Source organism: Epinephelus lanceolatus, chromosome 4, assembly GCF_041903045.1.
Source record: "Epinephelus lanceolatus isolate andai-2023 chromosome 4, ASM4190304v1, whole genome shotgun sequence".
In the NCBI taxonomy this organism is placed as follows: Eukaryota; Metazoa; Chordata; class Actinopteri; order Perciformes; family Serranidae; genus Epinephelus; species Epinephelus lanceolatus.
The window spans coordinates 26144813-26163877 of NC_135737.1; the positions used below are offsets into that span (position 1 = coordinate 26144813).

The window sequence follows — 19065 nt, forward strand, 5'->3', positions numbered from 1 at the left end:
TGTGTGTAGCTGGGGCCCCTGAAACGTAATCATTTCACCCTGTTGTCTTTGTTTTGTTGTTTCTGACAGTCTATAGTACAACACAAGAAGGATCACACCATAAGTTACAGCTTTTATCTCAACTTGAGAACAAATCTGATTGAGGGGTGAGGCATTTATAACCAGTGTTCTCATAGTGCTTCTATTTCTGGACACATACAAGCAGAGACGGGTAGATTCTCTCTAATGTGTACGCTGTTATTTGGCTTAAATGACCCTTTCAATAGTCAGTTATCTGTCAGTGTCTGTCAGAGCAGCGGTACAGTGGGTGGGACTACACATCAATCCGAAACTGGGAGGCGCACAGAGACAGGCGGAGAAAGTAAGCGGAGCAAAGTGGAGCGTGTTCAGTCTTTCTCAGAGTCCCGTGAGTTCACTGTGTATCTGCCGACACCTTACCGGCAGCACCGGTTTCAAACTATTATTTAACGACCTCGGAGCCTGAATCTGCGGGAAAATAAAGACGAGCAGAAGAAGAAGGAGTTACTTTTAAATAGTTTCAGTTGCTTTTCTTCGACAGATCCAGTGAAGTGAAAGGTGAGTGATTGTTAGTTTCTTTAAGAAGAATGTGTGATTCAGATGTAGAATAAATACATTAATGTACTGAGGAGGAAACTTTAACGTGATGCCACACTGCTTGATTGAAGGTTTTATTTTGTGTTTTTCTTGTGTTATTTGTTTCACAGGAAGATTTCAAAACTGTGCATGAGAGAGGCGAACAGAGAACCACGTTGAGTCAGCGCAGCATTATGGGTCTGTCCATACAGCCCTGCCTTCTGAGTTGCCAAATGATGGTATCAAGAAGTCAGGTTCTCCTTTTGTTCAGTGGGATTTCCTTACTAGTTTCACACTGAGCAGGCACATTTCTTTGCAGTATGTTGAACATGAACAAAAGCATGGTGTCAAACGAATCATGCAATCACACCACCTGTAATGAAACTCTCATCGTTAATGGGACTGGCAAGCCAGCAACAAGCATCATCATGTTCATGGCTGCTGTGGTGGGGAACCTCCTGGCTCTCTTCATCCTCGGGGTGCACCAGAAGGAGCATCGCTCCAGGTCTTCTGTCTTCTGCATCCTGGTGACCGGCCTGGCCCTCACCGACCTGCTGGGCACCTGCCTCCTCAGCCCACCTGTGTTCATCTGCTACGCCCGCAACATGTCCCTGATAAGTCTGGGAGGTGCAGGCCTGTGCAACCTCTTTGGCTTTGCCATGAGTTTCTTCGGCCTGGCGCCCACGCTCATCCTGTGCGCCATGGCTGTGGAGAGATGCCTGGCCATCAGCCATCCTTACTTTTACTCTGTACACATCCGCAGAAGCTTTGCCAAATTCACTCTTTTATTTATTTACATCTTCTCTTTGGCCTTCTGCCTCCTGCCATACAGTGGCTATGGCAAATTCAGACAGTATTGTCCCGGGACGTGGTGCTTCATTGACATGGATGCGACAGGGGATGAGAAGGCCAGCTTGGTACTGGCCTTCTCCCTGTCCTACTCGTCCCTCATGGCACTGCTGATCTTTGCAGTGTTTGTGTGCAATGGTTCAGTGATTGTCAGCCTGTGCCAGATGCACCGGAGCCAGATGATGCGGCGCGGCTCCGTCGGGTCAACGGGGAGAAGGAAGAGGCTGAGCCTGGCCTGGTTCGCACAGGGGGAAGAAGAGGTGGACCACTTGGTGCTGCTGGCGCTCATCACCGTCATCTTTGTGGTCTGCTCCCTGCCACTCACTGTGAGTTCACATTTGACCTTTACTATCCATTTTTGTCATTTTTACACTCCCTCTCACTCTCTCTGTAACTTTTAATTTATGGTTCAACCTTAGCATTTTTGGCAGATTAGACCTCTGAATCACAATGTGTCAGCATGTTGAGCAAATATTACATTTTACAGTGGAAAAGGAAGAAAAAGCTGACATCCTGATGTGTCATTTATTCATTTGTCAAAACATGAACCAAACATTACAGCAAAATCAGTAGAAGTCAGAGAAAGTTTGAACTGAAAGGGGGACAGAAAATTAGATTTTTAAAGTGGTTTTAGTTGTATGTCTGCACAATGGCAGCAGAGGGTAATTTCCAGCATGGGGTAGGTTCATTTTGGTGTTAAAGAATTTCTCCTCTTTAAATGAATTCCTTCCCATCATTCTGTAATCATTACATACTTATAAAACTCTGCTGGTAGGGCGACCGTTGCTGATGTTTTTGTTGCTGTGGTATGTGTTTGCGTGCCCTGCTGGAGTCTCCCTAACGTTTGTGCTTTGCTCTGCTGGCTGGCTCCACTAATTAAAGGTGTGCCGGAGAGTGCAGCCTTTGCCACACAAGGCATGCTCTCACTGTGCGTGTGTGTGAGTCTGCTCAGCTTCATATCTGTCCCTGTTTAAGAGGAGTGTGCCAAACCTGACAACCCTGGAGGACTGGTCCAGCCCTGCCTTTCCCAGAGGGCAAAGCTTCTCTGGGAGGAGTCCGAGGTTACCCAGCCTCCCATCTGTGTCCATAAACATTAGCCAGAGGTTCTGATGAAAGTGAAGTTCAGGAAATAAAAACCAGCTGGAGGATATGATTAATGTGAGTTGTATTTTAAAGGCATCCCTGCTTTCATATATTTATGCTGTAAACAGCGGTGGTCTGATGATCAGGTAGTTTACAGGAAGCAGTAAAATGTGCTGTTCATGTTCTTACACTTCACCAACTACTCACCGTCTGCATCTGGAGGCTTTGTGGTAACCTCAACCTGAAAGGTTTGACTAATGTTCGGTGCATGCAGCAGTATCGCCCAGAGCTGTGGCAGAGAGGTCCCTGGGGTAGGAACAGTGATGACGGTACGCGCTTGTCAACATTTTACTGCCTGAGTCAGACTTCAGGAAACAGAAACCCCAACCGCACCGCTATATCTGTGTTCTAGCGGTACAGTACTGTAAGTTATTTATGCTTCACATTCAGAATAAATTTAGAAAACTTGCAGGTTCACCAAGACTAGTGTTATCTCAGTGGCCATTTTTAGTTTTGGAACTTCCACTTTTGTCCTCTAGAATAAGTCTTTGTCCTCTAGATTTGATCACTTTATAACCCTGTTTTATTTTTACCCATCAATATTCATAAGTGTATCATCTCTACCAAACATCCTAGACTTACAGGCCCGGTCAGTAGCATGTCATTCTGAATAGTTGAAGACCCTGTTATTGAGTAATTAGCGAGTCATGCGTCACCTCAGCAGGCCTGTGTGCGGGTGTTTATTGGTGCTCGTTTGCTCATATGCATTTTCATCCCTGTGGTTGAAGCCAAGACAGCTGAGACGTTGGTGATGAAGTGTGCAGGCGCATCTCTGCAGACTTAACATGTTCCCAGACAGATACAACTTCATGATTAATACCAGTTTTCCTAAAGCACAACAGATGTTGGCGAAAATTTTTATTGTTATTGAAATGAAAATTAAGCGCATATTTATTTGACTTTGCTCGCAGTGCTGGCACACTTATAAGTGTGTTCCCTTAAGTGTTCGAGCTGCAATCAGTCATTTCTCTGGCATGTGTTTCTTATGTTTCCGGTTAGTCTTAATTTACTGAAAGCACTTTCATGTAACTGAATATACCTCAGAGAATGATGCTTTCAAGCTCTGAAGATCGGGCTCTGTCTGCAGCTTGCCCTCATCAGCAGGGACTGCATGCTGGTACATGTGGGTGAGATGGAAAACAGGTGCTGGAAAATGAATGCTTCCTCTTACTAATGTCAGAAAATATTTATTATTTTCAGTGTTCTTCACCTCATGGGTATGAATGATGTTGCAGACTCTGTACTTACAGATCAAATTGGGAGATCTTGTTTGCTGAGTGTCTTTTGAACAAAAACAGATGAGGCAGTGTTTGATCTGTACATCTGTCTGAGGTGACTGTTTCTTCAGACCCATCTTTGATATTCATTATTCAGAAGCTGAAAGCTCATATGTTGTGGTTGTGATCACAGAAGTGGTAAGATGATCAGATGTGGGAATTCCTCAGAACGAGCTTTGTTTTTAGGGAGCTGCTGTGTGGGTGTGTGGTGGGCTGACGTAAGTTTTTAAAGAGTAATCCACTTCCCAGGCCTGTCACTAAGAGCCCTGGCCTAGCTGTATGTTATACATCACCTTAAACCTACAGTACACACTGTGCAATTACAGTAGCTGAGGAAGATAAGGTGCCATTAACCAACAGAACCTGATGTGATGAATGTTATCACCGCAGATGGTCTGTGAAAGAACGTTTAATTTGTTTGATGTAGCGTAAAACCTGAGGCACGTTGTTGACACGTGACACATTGTTAATGTCATGTTGAGCCATATGGAATATATGGCCACTGCTTGTTAAACACAAAATACAGTTACAGAGATCTATCCCCAGCTGTAGGATGGGATTGCAGTCAAACACAAGTGCATTAAAAATACATTAAAGCAACAGTATGACAGTTTGCAGGGTTTCATACACATTAATTTATTTGTGGTGGCCCAACACGATATCAGCATTTGCCGCCACATATTAATTTTCTGTTTTTAGAGTTTATTTGGAGTGCTGTTAGAATATATATAGGCTAGTATATACCGTTCAGTTATTCAGAGGACAAATCTCTTGGAGCACAGAGCATACACTGACAGATAAGCAGAGTGCCAGGCGCAGTGAAAGTGAAACTTCGGTGTTCATTAATTCATATAGAAATATAGCGCTCTATTTCTAAGAACATCGCTTTCATTTAGGTTTTGGCCATCGTTTTTTCCTGGCCTACTTACTGTAATCTGTCGATCTCATCTGATCAGCTCTGACTAATTGACCACAAACACATCAGTCTCCACTTTGCTACTTTAACTTAACAAACTGCTGCAGAGGAGAAGAAGCTCATGAATAGTTCTGTGTTCACGGATCCGCAAAAAAAGAGAGAGAAAGTCAATTCAAAGACAGTAAAATCATTAAAATCAGAAACACAAATTAGATATCTTTCGGTTTTGGACTGTTGGTTGGACAAAACAAGCAATTTGGAGATGGCACATCTGGCTCTGAGAGGTTGTGATGGAGTTTTTCTCCATTTTCATACATTATATAGACTAAAACAATGGTCACATAATCAGAAAAAGTGTTTAAACCAGTGGTGTACTGGTTGTCAGGCATACTGGAAAAAATCCCAGTGGGCTGCCTCTTTGGTAGGCTGGTGGAATGCCAAAAAAAATCCAGATTTTAAAAGCATAGTGCACCCAAAAATGAAAATTCAGCCATTATCTACTCATCCATATGCCGAGGGAGGCTCAGATGAAGTTTTAGAGTCCTCACATCCTTTGCGGAGATCCAAGGAGAGAGTGGGTAGCAGCAAAACTCCACCTAATGCAGGCTGGGCGCCCCAGATTCAAACGTCCAAAAAACACAGAATTGAAACCACAAAATATCTCCATACTGCTCGTCCATAGCGATCCAAGTGTCCTGAAGCCCCGACATAAAAAGTTGTTTGGAAAAACGTCATTTGAACTCTGTTTTTTAGCCTCATTGTAGCCTGTAGCTCTAACTGCTTCTGTGTACACCAAACTCATACATTGGTCGCAAGACCAGCGAAAGCACGTGAACACACATGAAGGTGGTGCCCATGTCTCACGGTCTTGCGCAAGAGCACATACGTGAGCGCGGTCCACAGACAGGCAGTTAGAGCTACAGGCTACAATAAGGCTAAAACAGAGTTCAAATGACATTTTTCCAACTTTTTATGTCGGGGCTTCAGGACACTTGGATCGCTATGGACGAGCAGTATGGAGATATTTTGTGGTTTCAATTATGTGTTTTTTTGGACATTTTAATCTGGGTGCCGTCAGCCTGCATTAGATGGAGTTGTGCTCCTACCCCTCTGCCCTTGGATGTCCACAAGGGATGTGAGGACTCTAAAACTTCACCTGAGCCTCCCTCGGCATAAGGGTGAGTAGATAATGGCTGAATTTTCATTTTTGGGTGCACTATCCCTTTAATGGCCGTCTCCAATTCTTACAGTAAGAATTAGTATGAATGTAAAATTTTTACTGTTTTATTTAGGAGCATCTAATGGCAGAAAAGGTATTCATAACTATGTTTTCATCAGTGAATAATCACCTGAAAATAAGAATTGTTGTGTTTTCATTCCCTTAGAATGAGCGGTTATATCTACATAGGTAGCAGAGTCCACCATGTTGTTCTACAGTTGCCCAGAACAAACAAACCAAACACTGGCTCTAGATAAGGCCTTTTGTTGTTATATGTGATTCAATGAGTATTTAGGGTCAGTAATTCATGTCTTGACACAAGGTTTTCCTCTGAAAGGGAAATCATCTCTCCTCCATTAGGCCTTTCTTCCCTTCTCTTTGTCCTGTCATCTTAAGTTTATAAATGATCAAAGCTGTCTCCTGCGGGGGACAGGTACGGACTGATAGCTTGCTTGATTATCAGCAATACCACCCCTCCCTGCTGTTCCCATGGGAACCACAGAGCATGCCTGGGGTCCATATGTTGCTGGTCAATACTTGTTCCCATGGGAACCACAGAGCATGCCTGGGGTCCATATGTTGCTGGTCAATACTTGGATCAATAAAGTGCTGCACTCATATTACAGGCTATTCAGACCACTGTAAGTGTTTCAGCCTTAATCATATTATTCAACATTTCAGGCTGATATATATTTATAAACAGCCCCAGGGCTCGTTTTGTTTCTGTGTAAGAACTTTAATCCAAAAAAGCACCATTAGACAGATTTGTATTGCTGATGCTTTGTCTTAATGATAATATGCTTCCATTAGTCTAGCTGCAATGTCAGAGTCTTAGTCAGCAGGCTGGTATTGACTTGTGTACGTGAGGTTAGAAGACAGGGAGTGCAACAAAGATCCCTGAACTAAATTGTACCTCGTTGCTTTTGTTAAAAGTTTTATCAAAACAGCAGTTATACTGGGCTGATTTACACTGAGTGTCTTGTGATCATTAACGTAAAAATGCAAAATGGTCAACTAGAGGTCAGAAAGATGGAACTGAAATTAAGAATCAGGGATACCCTGTTTTTGTCTACATTCAGTGTTTTCAAGTGGTGTGTATCACTGAGGTCTGCTTCCTCTTTAAACATTTAAGGAACCTATTTTTGGAATAATTTAAAACCCACATTGGTTTCATCTATGTAACCCCCCCTCCCTCCCTCCCCTACACACACCTGTGGATCAATCAGATGGCCTGAAACCATTGGCAGGATGATTTACTGCATCACCGTGTGCATGCACAGGCATCATAGTGCACGTGATAGTAATAAAATGTGGACTCACTCTAAAAGAATCCATTGCATTATAGCACTACTGTTAGTGAATAATTCTACAGGGTACCTTTGAAACAGTCAAAATTAAACTGACTTTTTCATTGACTGTTTTTCATTTATTAACTACTAGTGGCCACTGGGTTAAAGGGATACTTTTCTGATTTTCAACCAGCTTTGTATCACAACAATGTGGATAGTACGTGTAAATAAACTGTGGTAAACGTTCTTCCATCCTACCAGCACCTAGATCTCCCTGCTCATCTCTCAGCTCCAATCAGGCAGATGATGCAAACATGGCAGATTCTCACTGGCTCTAGGGCTGTTGCTTGAACTGCAGATTGTAACTTCCACATTTTTGTATGAAAATAGAAGCAGAATAAGAGAGAGACCTGCCCCCCTCTCTCAAACTCAAACCAAACTCAGATCAAAAGTAAAACTAGGCAGCGCTGATCAAATACAAACCAAGATTCTGTTACTGTGTCACCTATTTCTCGGCTAAAATGTCTTCAGAAACATATTTTATTCTACCTTTTGAGCAAAAGTGAATGCCACAGCCATTTTTCTTAGCACCAATTTTAAAATTATTTGTGCCTTTGTTCTGCATAGATGGCCTAGTTTTATGAAAAGACCATCTTTCCAGCAGTGGAATACTTCAAGTGCATGAATGACTTTGACATCAAGACTGATGATTTTATCACATGTCGTCCCTCCCACTGCTTTTTTGAAATGCAAAAGAAAAAGAGTCTTGGAGGTTCTCGAGAGCACAGTGCATTCTGTGATTCAGAAAATGAAAAAATGGGAACACCAAAGCACTTCCAATAGCTCTGAGCAAACTGGGCAGGAGGGATGATTGTCAGGAAGGCTATAAACAACAGCTCTGACACATTTACAGTCATAGTGCATCATGCCTCCAGGAGTCAGTGCAGCACCCCATAAATCTGTCTGATAGACAAGGCAGAAGGAAAAGTAAAAAAAAAAAGAAAAGAAAAGAAACGGTATGAGGTGAAAGATTCTGTTGACACATGAAGACTAATAGATAAGAGCTTTAAAACCACTAAAATATTAACTAGAATGTAACAGTTTATTTCCCCTCAGGCCTTTAACCTAAAGCATACAACTAAATCAACTTTAGGATAGTTTGAAAACAGCCCAGAGCTCTTAAGTCCCTTGACAGGCCCAGTCAACACTCAGACTTTAATGTTACTTAAAGTATGCATATTGACTCCTTGCATCCAGCTGGATCTAGATTTGGTAAATCAGCGTGGACAAAGAGGGGAAGTCCCGAAATCCAGACACATCCAAGATGACTCAAACCTGAAATCACTCTAATGCCTTCCAGAGGTGATATCAGATGAGTCTGCTTGAGCAACAACACAAAATGTGGAAATAATGGATTAAGACCATGACCTTTGCTTGAGTTGGTGACATGGGAGTGGTATAGCCACACACATGCTTTGTTTTCCAAACTGGTACTGCGGTCGAGGTGCTCCAGGTGCTGCTGGGAGATAAATATCATTGTGAGCTTTATCCAGGGATCTATAAGGAAAGACGATGCCCTGCGATCAGCAGCTGGCTTTTGTGGACTGAACAATGAGGATTCCCTTGGTTCGTGGATGGACGCTTAATCCTACATTCAACATGTACACAACAAACACACGCTTCATATACGCACACATTTACTCCTATTACAGTAGGCTTGCTAATCCTGCCCATCATTACTAGTTGTATCCTTGTTTGTTGTCATGTTTACCTCGGATTGAGCCACACAGGAGAAAGTGGACAACAAATGAAGGTAATGAGGTGTAGATATCGTACCTCTTAATATGTCTTGTTGAAGTGTGTGGTCGCTGGAGAATATGGCCTAAGGCTATAGTCAGACTATAAGAGGGGAGCAGCAGGTGCTGAGGAGATTTGTAATGGCCGAGGCACAGAATGAGATCAGAGATAGATGATGGAGCAGCAGAGCTCATTGTTCTGTGATATTGTTTGGTTATGCCACTGAGAAAATATTCACGAGTCACTGGCCCAGGTATGTGCTGTCTTATCACAAGTTAACTTTGGTATCTTTAATGAAGATTTTAAATTAAACCTATATTAAGGGACTTTTTTTCACCACTTTGCAGGCAGTGAAACAAAGCTCTATGTACTGACATATACTGCACTTTTAAGTTAATATAGCAAACTCGTTTGACAACAGTTGCATATTTACACTTCCAGCAGTTATGGAATAATATTTCCATTCGTAAGTAGTTGTGTTTGTGGCCAGCTGATGAGTGTAAGTACAATATTCACTATCAGTGTTTCCCACAGGACAGGAATCTATTTGTGGTGGTTTTGGGGGGGGGTGAGTATTTTTCAATACTCATCTGTGTGAAGGAGTGAACATCCAACGTCAGAGTTAATTACTAATGAGCAGAACCTTACAGCTGGGCTCCACCTGCAAACGTAAGCGTCACGTCAGCGTAGCGTCACGGCGTATTCATTTGGGCTCCACTGACTGCGTATGGAAGTGACACATAGAGAAGCCAGCTGGGTTGTTTACCGTTTGCTGAGCCAAGAGGCTGCATGTAGGCTGCATGAAATGTTAAAGCATTTTCCACCTAAGTTATTACATATATTTGAGTTAACTACAAGTTTACTGTACTGTTTGTCATCTACTCGCTTTCAAATGTCCGCCACAGACATTTACACCATGTCACGAATAAACATGGGTAAATGTATGAAAAAGAATTATCACATATCACCTCTGATAATGGTTTATTCATTTAAAAACACATTGTGCTCATTTAGCACACTACTTCATGTAGTTTTTATCTGCTGGAGGGTCGCGTAGGGGAGCGTAGCGCGACAAAAATAGAAGAGCCGAGTAAAATAAAGAGTTGTCGCGCGACAGACAGTGGTTGTCGCGCCGCTCCCGTTGCCGGTGCAGCCGCTGTAATTGATTAACGGGGGCAAGCTGCTACGGGACTCGCGCTGCAGTTAACACTACTAACAGCGTGAGTTAATGTCTCTGCACATGTTGAGCTTCCAGCTATTTTAATACAGACACAGGCTAATATAACATGATGAGTTAGAGTTGTTTGGACCACTTTTGGACTTGTTTGCCCACATATTTGTACCAAGAGGTCTTTGGATCCGTTCTGCTACTACGTCTGCTTCTTCTTCTTCTTCTTCTGGCGGACCAGGTGCATTAAGTGCGTCTTTACGATGCATACCGCCACCTATTGCACCGGAATTGTAACGACAAGCTACATTCACAGACAGTGAGTCCCATTATAATGTGTTTATGAGCGAGGTCGAACAGGTAGCGCCAAAAGCATAAAAATCTATATGTGGCAGAGATAATTTATTCGTGGCGCACCGCCACAGATAAATGAATGTATGGGAAACACTGACTATGTTTTTGCTCTGTTTTTGGTCTACACCGACTCCTGAGGGAATTATCTGTCTCTTTAGCAGTTAAATGCTCTACTTCAGGAGCTAGTTGCTAACTTTGACTTTCAGCTGGAAACAATGCTGACAACAACATTGCTGAAAAAACCTAAAAGTTCCTTCTTTTCTTTTAAATGCCTTTGTGTCTCTTTGTATCATTCTGTGTCCCCTCTTTAAATTGGGAGGTTTGTGAAGGCAGAGCAGGCGAAGCTCACCATGAGTCCTTTTTTCCTTTAGCAGGCTCAAGCCATTCAAAACTGATCAGATCAGAGAGGAGCAGCTGCTGCAAGTGAATGCAAACTTTTAGACCCAGGAGAATAAATAGTTATGTTTCACTTTTAATGCACCTGACATTCTGCTGCTCTGTCTCTGCCCTGAGTGCACTCTGCGCTCCGACAGTGTGGTGCTATAAATAACCAAATGTATGTATATTCCAAAGTGCTCCTAATGGATGGTCCAGCTCCAAAAATAGAAAACCTATTTGTGGCGGCAGATGTTTTAATCATGGTGAGCCGCCACAAATAAATGAACAAGAGAATACAGCAAACCCATGAGCTGAGTCTGGCCTTTATCTGTGGGTTTGTCACTATGAGTAACCTCTTTCACATACAAGTGGTCATTTGATATATGATACACTAAAATACTGATTATAAGCACTCTAAAGTGTCAATACTTGCCTCCTTGTCCTGTCAATCATCTTACATTTTGTTATTACTTGAGTTGCCATATTTTTCTCTTGAAGTCAAAACCAGTGAATCAGTGTATTTCATGGATTAGTCATAATGCGTCACAGCTTCACTTTAAATCAGTACCATGGTAAATGAACACTGACACTGTAACAATGAACAATATGCTGTTTGGGTTTTCATGTGTTCATGTATAATTCATTCTTAGTCTCTATCCTTTGAATAATCTCTGTCTTCTTCCAGTCAGACTGCTTGCAACATAGTTCCTCTGCAGCGACATCTTGAAAACATTACTTTGGTGGTACTAGAGCGAGAAATACCATCAGATGCATTTCTTCCCCCAAAACTGCTGAACTCTCAGTAGCCCTTTAAATTGCAGGCCCACAATTGCTGAAAATAATTGATTGTGAAATAGACGCTGTTATTAACATTCTTTTAAAAGGTGTCATTGATTGATCCACGCGTTTTTTTAGGAGTAATTTACATTTTCATTATTGGACGTATTGCATGTGGGTGGATTTTTTGAGCAATTCATGAATAAAAGATTAAAAAACGAAAACACCCCCACCCCACATAGTTTGCCCAAATATTTGTTGAATGTGCTTTCACACTTTGACAATCATCTTTGAACAAAAGCCCAGCAGTGCTGGCAACAGATGTGCAGTTTGCACCAGATGAGATGTGGAAACATTTTTTTCATTTGTGCTGGTGTTCAGACCTTTGGCTTAAAGCTACTTTTTGTCATATTTACTGAAACTGTCATGACATACACGCACAGTATTATATGAGACGGGTAATCTGTGAAAACAGTCACATCCTTACTCCTACAGCCTCTAAAGTCATTTGCCAGAATCCACTGTGTTGCAACAAAAGACAACCTGTCAGAGCCAAGGAGTCCCTAATGCAGCTGTCAATCATGTCAGTTACTGCTCGAGTACTGCAGTCAAAGTAGGCAGCACTGATCAAATGTGAGTCAAGATTCTGTTACTGCATCATTTAATTCTCACCTCGGATGTTTTCAGAAACATATTTTAGTGAAAGTTTAGCTGTAAATTGAGAAAGTTCGTGACCCATCCGCTTTGTTGGAGACAGTCAAGTTAAGCCCCAAGCATTGCCCACCGGCCAGAACCTCAACACATCCAGAGAGCTCACTGTGCTAGCATTGCTGCCACTAGCAATGCTGCTACCATTATCGCCACCCTGTTGATCCGCTGATTTTCTTTCAGACGTTTTATTGTTGTTAAGGGTGTCCTAATTCAAATCGCAGTAACGTTAGCTCATGTGCACAAAAGTCACACACTTCAGGCATTCACACTTCACTGCAACACCATCTCTCTTTTTGAAAATCAGATTTAAAATTAAATCAGATGAAACAGAAAACATTTATTTAGAGATTTTTATAGTGATGAAAGAGGTACCAGATTGGAACAACTTGGTACCGGAAAACACAAGCAGTGAAAAACCGAGAGGTCCCAGATCTGTTTCAGCAGGATCCTGCACACATTAAGTCCTGGTTAAGAGTGTATATCAGTAAAAAACATTTTCACCAGTCATGTCTGCATCATTAATGGACTTTGTAACAGTGGGCTGCCACTCAAACGATGTTTGTATTTTTTTAACAGGAGCCAGCGGCTTGGCTTGTAATTTAAATTCCCATGCTTCACTGACACAGTGTCAATATGGACACAGTTACAGTTAATTAACACTGAAAGATCATGTGGTGTTCTGTCAAAGCAACAGTGCAAACAGTTTTACTGAGCAGTGTGCATCAGTGCAATATAGTTTGATTGTTAGCTTTAGTTTTGGCCAATGACGTTGGACATGTGCCATTGATTGTTTCTCTTGTTTACTGTAAATTTCGTGAGGTGTTTTTCAAAGCTTTTTGTCCCTGTTGAAGATGTATGTCAGGTCGGAGCAATAGGTAATCAAAGTTGTTGTTGGAGCATGACGCACACGTGCACACATTATTATACTCCTCCAGTAGTTTTAAGGCCCACATCTAATTGGTGTTACATTGACCAAATAATAAAATCTTATTGATCTTGGGAAATGTTATTAGTTGTGGGTTTATTTCGCTTCTGCAGGAGATTTAGAGTGGAGAGCCCAGAATAAATCTGTCCTCTGCAATCGATAGCTGCCTCCAGACTCATTTGTTTAGTTACTCGTGTTACTCAAGTCAGCAGCTCTTGTTTATATGCTGCTGTTTCAAACATTTGCTTGACCCAGTCTCAGCTTTTCTTTTATCACCTAAGATTATTTTTGTTCCACATTTCAGGTTGGCATTTATTTGTCTCAGTGTGTAAGCATGAGAGAAAAAACAAACTGTCTTGAGTACAGTGACTTCAGCTGCGTTCAGGACAGCCCGTTTTCACTCTGATATGACACGTGCCTATCACTCTGAGTGTTTTCTCTGGTTTTCAATGTCATGACCTGATTTTCTGAAATTGTAACAGTAGGGCGACATGGTTGATGATTGCTGCCAGTATCACAGAGTAAAATGGTGAGGAAACAGTGAGACAAACAACATGAAGATGGATGAAAGGGCCTTGTTTGCAGAAAGTGAGAATGTACACTGTAGGCAACGTGCACATGAGCACTGTGGATCCGTCATTACTTGTGTGAAAACAACCTGGGAGATTATTTTCTCTCTTTCTGGGACATAAACATTCAATCCAATCAGTCAATTAATTGTTTGACTGTCAGATTCAACACAAAAATGTAATAGCTGTTTAAAGTAATGTAACAAGTGATTTCAGCTTCTTAAAATTTACTGCTTCTTTTCGTCTTTTGCTTTGACGTCATTTCAAATTGATTATCTATTAGGGTGCTTGTTGTACAAACCATCTGAAGAGGACCTTACATTGACATTTTATAGATGAAATGACCAATCAATAAACTGATTAGTATATTAGAAATAAAATCATTAATTGCAGTCCAGGAATCAGTCTGGGCCATACACATGATCGAGGCGACAAACACAGAGAAGCTGAATGGATTTTTATTTTTTTGGAGGAACTTGATCATTTTTCTGCAGTTACATTTTACTTATGGTCTGTTAGTCTTCTTTTTCTTCATCGCCATCATCATTCATATTATTATTAAGTGCACATTTATATGCAATATACATCGATCAGCCAAAACATTAAAACAGCTGACAGGTGAAGTAAATAACATTGATCACCTTGTCACTATCCTGAAATTCATGTATATGCCATCTATCACACTCCACCCACTCAAACAGCGTTGCAGACCAAGTACACCCCTCATGGCCACAGCACTCCCCAATGACAGTTGCCACCCCAGCAGGAAAATGCATCATGCCACACCACAAAACTGTTCAGGAATGTGACAGAGAGCTCAAAACATTGACCTGGACACCAAATTCCCCAGATCCCAATCTGCTTGAGGGTGCATGGGACATGCAGGTACCCCAGAGGTGCCCTGAATCCATGGTGGGGCCTCCTTAGATTGGACTTGGCTCTGACCTGTCAAGGCATGGGCACAGGACCTCTTGGGGTGTCCTGTGATGTATGGCACCAGGGTGTTGGCAGAGGATCCTTTGAGTGCTGTTGGTTGTACCGTAAGGGTGGGGTATTGGCACGTCCTGTGGATGCTTGATCAGATTGAGATGTGGGGAATTTGGAGGCCAGGTTGACACCTTGAATTCTTTTTCCAATCCCTCCGGTCATTCCTGAGCAGTTTTTGCAGTGTGGCATGGCTTGTTGTCCTGCTGGGGGGCCACTGCCATCAGGGGGTACCGTTGCCATGAGGGGTTGTACTTGGTCTGCAGCTGTGTTTCAGTGGGTGGAGTGCTCATGAATGCCAGGACTCAAGGTTTCCCAACGGAACATTGCATTATAACAAAATGAACAATGTTATTCACTCAACCCACAGTGGTTTTAATGTTTTGGTTGATTGGTGTGTGTACCATTAAAACTAGCAGCTTAGATCCTTTCATTAGCGTCCCAGATCAGCTCCTTCTTCTTCGATCTTGTATTTTCTGTGATTATGGATCCTTCACTTGGCTGAGAAAGAACACTGAGCTGAAATCTTTTCCCACTGATCTGTATTTGTATCGATGTGTGTGCAAGAGAACCTTCAAGAAGGATGATTTACCTTTGATGCACTGGTATGCAAACTTATCAGTAGGTTGTGTGCATTTGTCTGAATAGGTTTAATCAGAGAGGCAGGCTGAAATATTCACGGTTGTTGCAGAGACATACTGGAAATATCAGTTCAAACAATCTTTCACAAGCAGCCGTTTACTGTATGTACAGACACATTGTTCAGTGTGTTGTCCATATTTGTCTTTTTGGGTTCTTGCCATGTGTGTCCACAGTTATTTGTCCATCCATCAGCACCTTCTTTGTTCACACGGCATTGCGAGCAATGTGCACCACACCCAAGTGTAAAGTTTCTCAGCCTTTAGAGTTGGAGCCCCTTGTGGGGTCATTTGATGTGATTTAAAATATGTTTCGTGCTCCATTCATGCTTTTGAAAACAAAATACAAAGGGATTCTATACTAAAATTTAACACCATAACTTCATAGGGGGGGTTATGGTTGACGTGAGGTGGTCAGCTAGATGATTTCTCTAGGAGAGTCACTGCTCTGTTGGTCCCTGTTAAACTCCAAAAGAAAAGTCCACTCGTGGTTGTACAGTTGTGTTATAGAGTGATGTGTCTTTTCACTCGCAAACAATCTCAGCCTGCGGTATCTTTTCAATTGCCAACTGGTAACCAGATACAAAATGGAAACGGCCATCCAAACCACCCCTGGTGTTGAATTACATCTTCTTAATGATTACATCTTCCGGGAAATGCTGGTACAGAGAGAACAATAGGAGTCTTGTTTCATACTCCACCTTGCCAACAGTCCCAGGAGATGTATTGCCTAATAAAACTAGGTTGAGCTGCGGTGAAATACACCCTCATATCAAACAAACCCCGAGGTCACGTTCACACTGCAGGCAAGAGTTGGCCATATCAAATGTTTTTCATAACAGTGTAAACAGTATGAATTCAAGAATCAACGTGCAGGGCTGAAAAATAAAGCCAATGATGAAAAAAAAAGAAAAAGTGCAGTTCCTCTAATGGCCACTTGAGGCTCAGTTCAAAAGCAAGTCAATCTCCATGGACACCCATGTTAAGACTTTACAGCACCTCTCATCCAAAAAAACCAGAAACCTCTTGGGTGATGTCACAGTCAGTACAGGTCTGAGTTTTTGCAATGCAACCTTAGTCTGAACAGCCATATTGGAATTCATTTGACTTAACATCACTCTAGAAAACCTGCAGTAACCTGCCCCTCTCCAGCTGATACAACCCAACACCTACACACTGTCTTAGGGAGATAGGAAACCTGACGTGTCTTGCCGTGAAAGTGTTGTGGAGAGGTGCTGACAGATGTAGTTAAAAGTAGCTTTTGGCATCCTGAAATGTATGAATGAAATCTGTTTCATGGAAGCCATCCCATCACTCCTGGCTCCAACTCCACATCCACACACACCTCCATGCAGATGTAGCACCCATTGCTCCACAAAAAGATCTCTCTCTGCTCATCCTCCTCCTAGGTCATTATCAGCTCACAAATTCACTGGCTTCCACTACACATGAACGTAAAATGAAACCGTAACAGCTGACTTAAGTGACCCTCGTGTTTACCTCTGTATGAAAGCGTGCTGCGTGTCATGTCTTTGTTTTTGTTCATTTGCCCAAGTGTGTCAGTTCAGGACTGTGACCACTTCACATGGGTCTCTGATATTTGGGCCATTTAAAAAAATAAGGTGAACAGCCAAAAAAATATCAGACCTGAGCAATAAATCCAAATTGAGCACTTAAGCTTGCAGTGTGAACGTAGACTTAATGAAGCTGAATATGATGATCTCATTAAAATCCCAAAACATTATACGAAATATGTTCCTAGTATTACTACTTGAGAATCTAGTGCTTGCTGTGCTGACCATTGAAACACATGACTAGTATCATATGATACACAGAGACCAGACCAACATCGCCACTTTGTTGTTGTTGTTAAATTGTAAATGCAGTCATCAGAAGTAAAAAGCTAACAATAGGCTCAGTTGCATGACCTAACATCTCACAACAAGCCTGTGAAGCTGTGGCGTGATGACGTTCTGTAGTCTCTTTTAGCCACTGACTAATTTACGGTCAGGTGCATTTACTGACGTATTTTGTGTTGTAGAGCAAAACGTGAACATCTCTTAAGCTCGTGTTAACCACCGACATTTACTAACTAAAAGACAAACCCAAGTGCTAAGATGTTAACTCATTTACAGGTTGTTTAGACTCATGTCAGTTGATCACAAATCTTTCTTCATGAGGAGAAAAAAGTAGTAAAATAAGAATTCAGTCTGGGATTTCATGCATACAATTCAAATTTTAGCGTAACAGAATCACTGTGGAAAGTAAGTAAGGCTGTCATCAGGGTTTGTCGTCATAAATATTCGTAAATGTTTCCTTTCCTGTTCCATGAAGTTGACTGCAGCTTGCATCAGATAGGTTGTGATTCATGGCATTTGCCTTTAAAAACATCGTGAGAGGAGCAGTCATGTTGTTCTGTGGTCGCTGGTGGGTGTTCCCTTCTTCTGTAAATAATCAATCCGTTTCAATTTTATTTGTTGTTTTTATTTTTTTTCAAGTTTGGGAACAAACGACATTAACTCTTCATTGCGGTCTTTCCAAAAATGTTTTTCTGTTGTGTATAAAATGAGTTCTGCCTTCAAAGAGCATTGTAGCTCTTTGACAACTGGGACTAAACAAATTCAATAAGATAATTGCAGCCAGGCATCCAGTGTAGAATTGTGTGGTTTGGGATTTTAGGGCCAAGTGAAGATTGAACTCTAGCTGTTGTTTACAAGTAAGCGATAAGTAGGAGTAAGTGAGCCCTCCTCATGTCTGCTCCCAGAGAATGCTTCATTGTCCAAAAGTACCTCCAGAGTCTTGATGACTGGCATTGTATGTTTGGAATGAACAAACTAATTGGTGATGAAGACAAGTGTCCACTTTGGGCTTGGTAAGGTATGTTTTTGATAGTCAATAATGGTCAGTATTCAGAAAGACAAACAATGTTTGCTGAATGTAAAGAACACTTGTTTACTGTGTAATTTGAAGGACTTAATGTTAAACTGGACCGAATCAGTGGATACATTTGTTTTCTATTGTCATTTTTACTGGCAGCAGGCCTAGTTTTTGTACAGTAATATAACAATCTCTGAACCCATCTGCTGTCGTCTGATGATGATAAAGCTTTGGAGGTGAGGGCCAATATTTTGGGCAAATATGGTGTAGCTAGCGGATATCCACGCCGAGACTTCCTCGTCTCTATAGATATCAGCATATGAATGCATACATTTTTAAAAAGCTAATACAAAGCTATTTTGTCGTGAGACAATAGCCAATGGGGTCCAAGGATGCATTATGGCCAATGCGTTCCGCCGTTTACATATGATTCGTCAGCATTTTGGTAATCTGATGTGGGAAGGGTTAAATGTCTGGAGCTGCAGGGAAATAAGAAACTACTTTTAGGGTGCATTCACACCAAGATATTCCAGGGGACTCGGTTCGATTGGGCTGAGAATCCCGAAAAATTTCACACCTTCATTTGGTTTGATTCACTTT

At 41.8% G+C, this 19065-nt stretch overlaps 1 protein-coding gene across 1 annotated transcript in view; it reads left to right on the forward strand.

The window, feature by feature from the left end:
- The first annotated feature begins 367 nt into the window (after positions 1-367).
- ptgir (prostaglandin I2 receptor) overlaps positions 368-19065 on the forward strand; it is a 35933-nt gene continuing 17235 nt past the window's right edge. The window contains exons 1-2 of the mRNA XM_033630275.2: positions 368-576; positions 726-1769. Coding sequence (XP_033486166.2) covers positions 915-1769 — 855 coding nt within the window. The 5' untranslated portion in view covers positions 368-576; positions 726-914. The remainder of the gene's footprint in view (positions 577-725; positions 1770-19065) is intronic.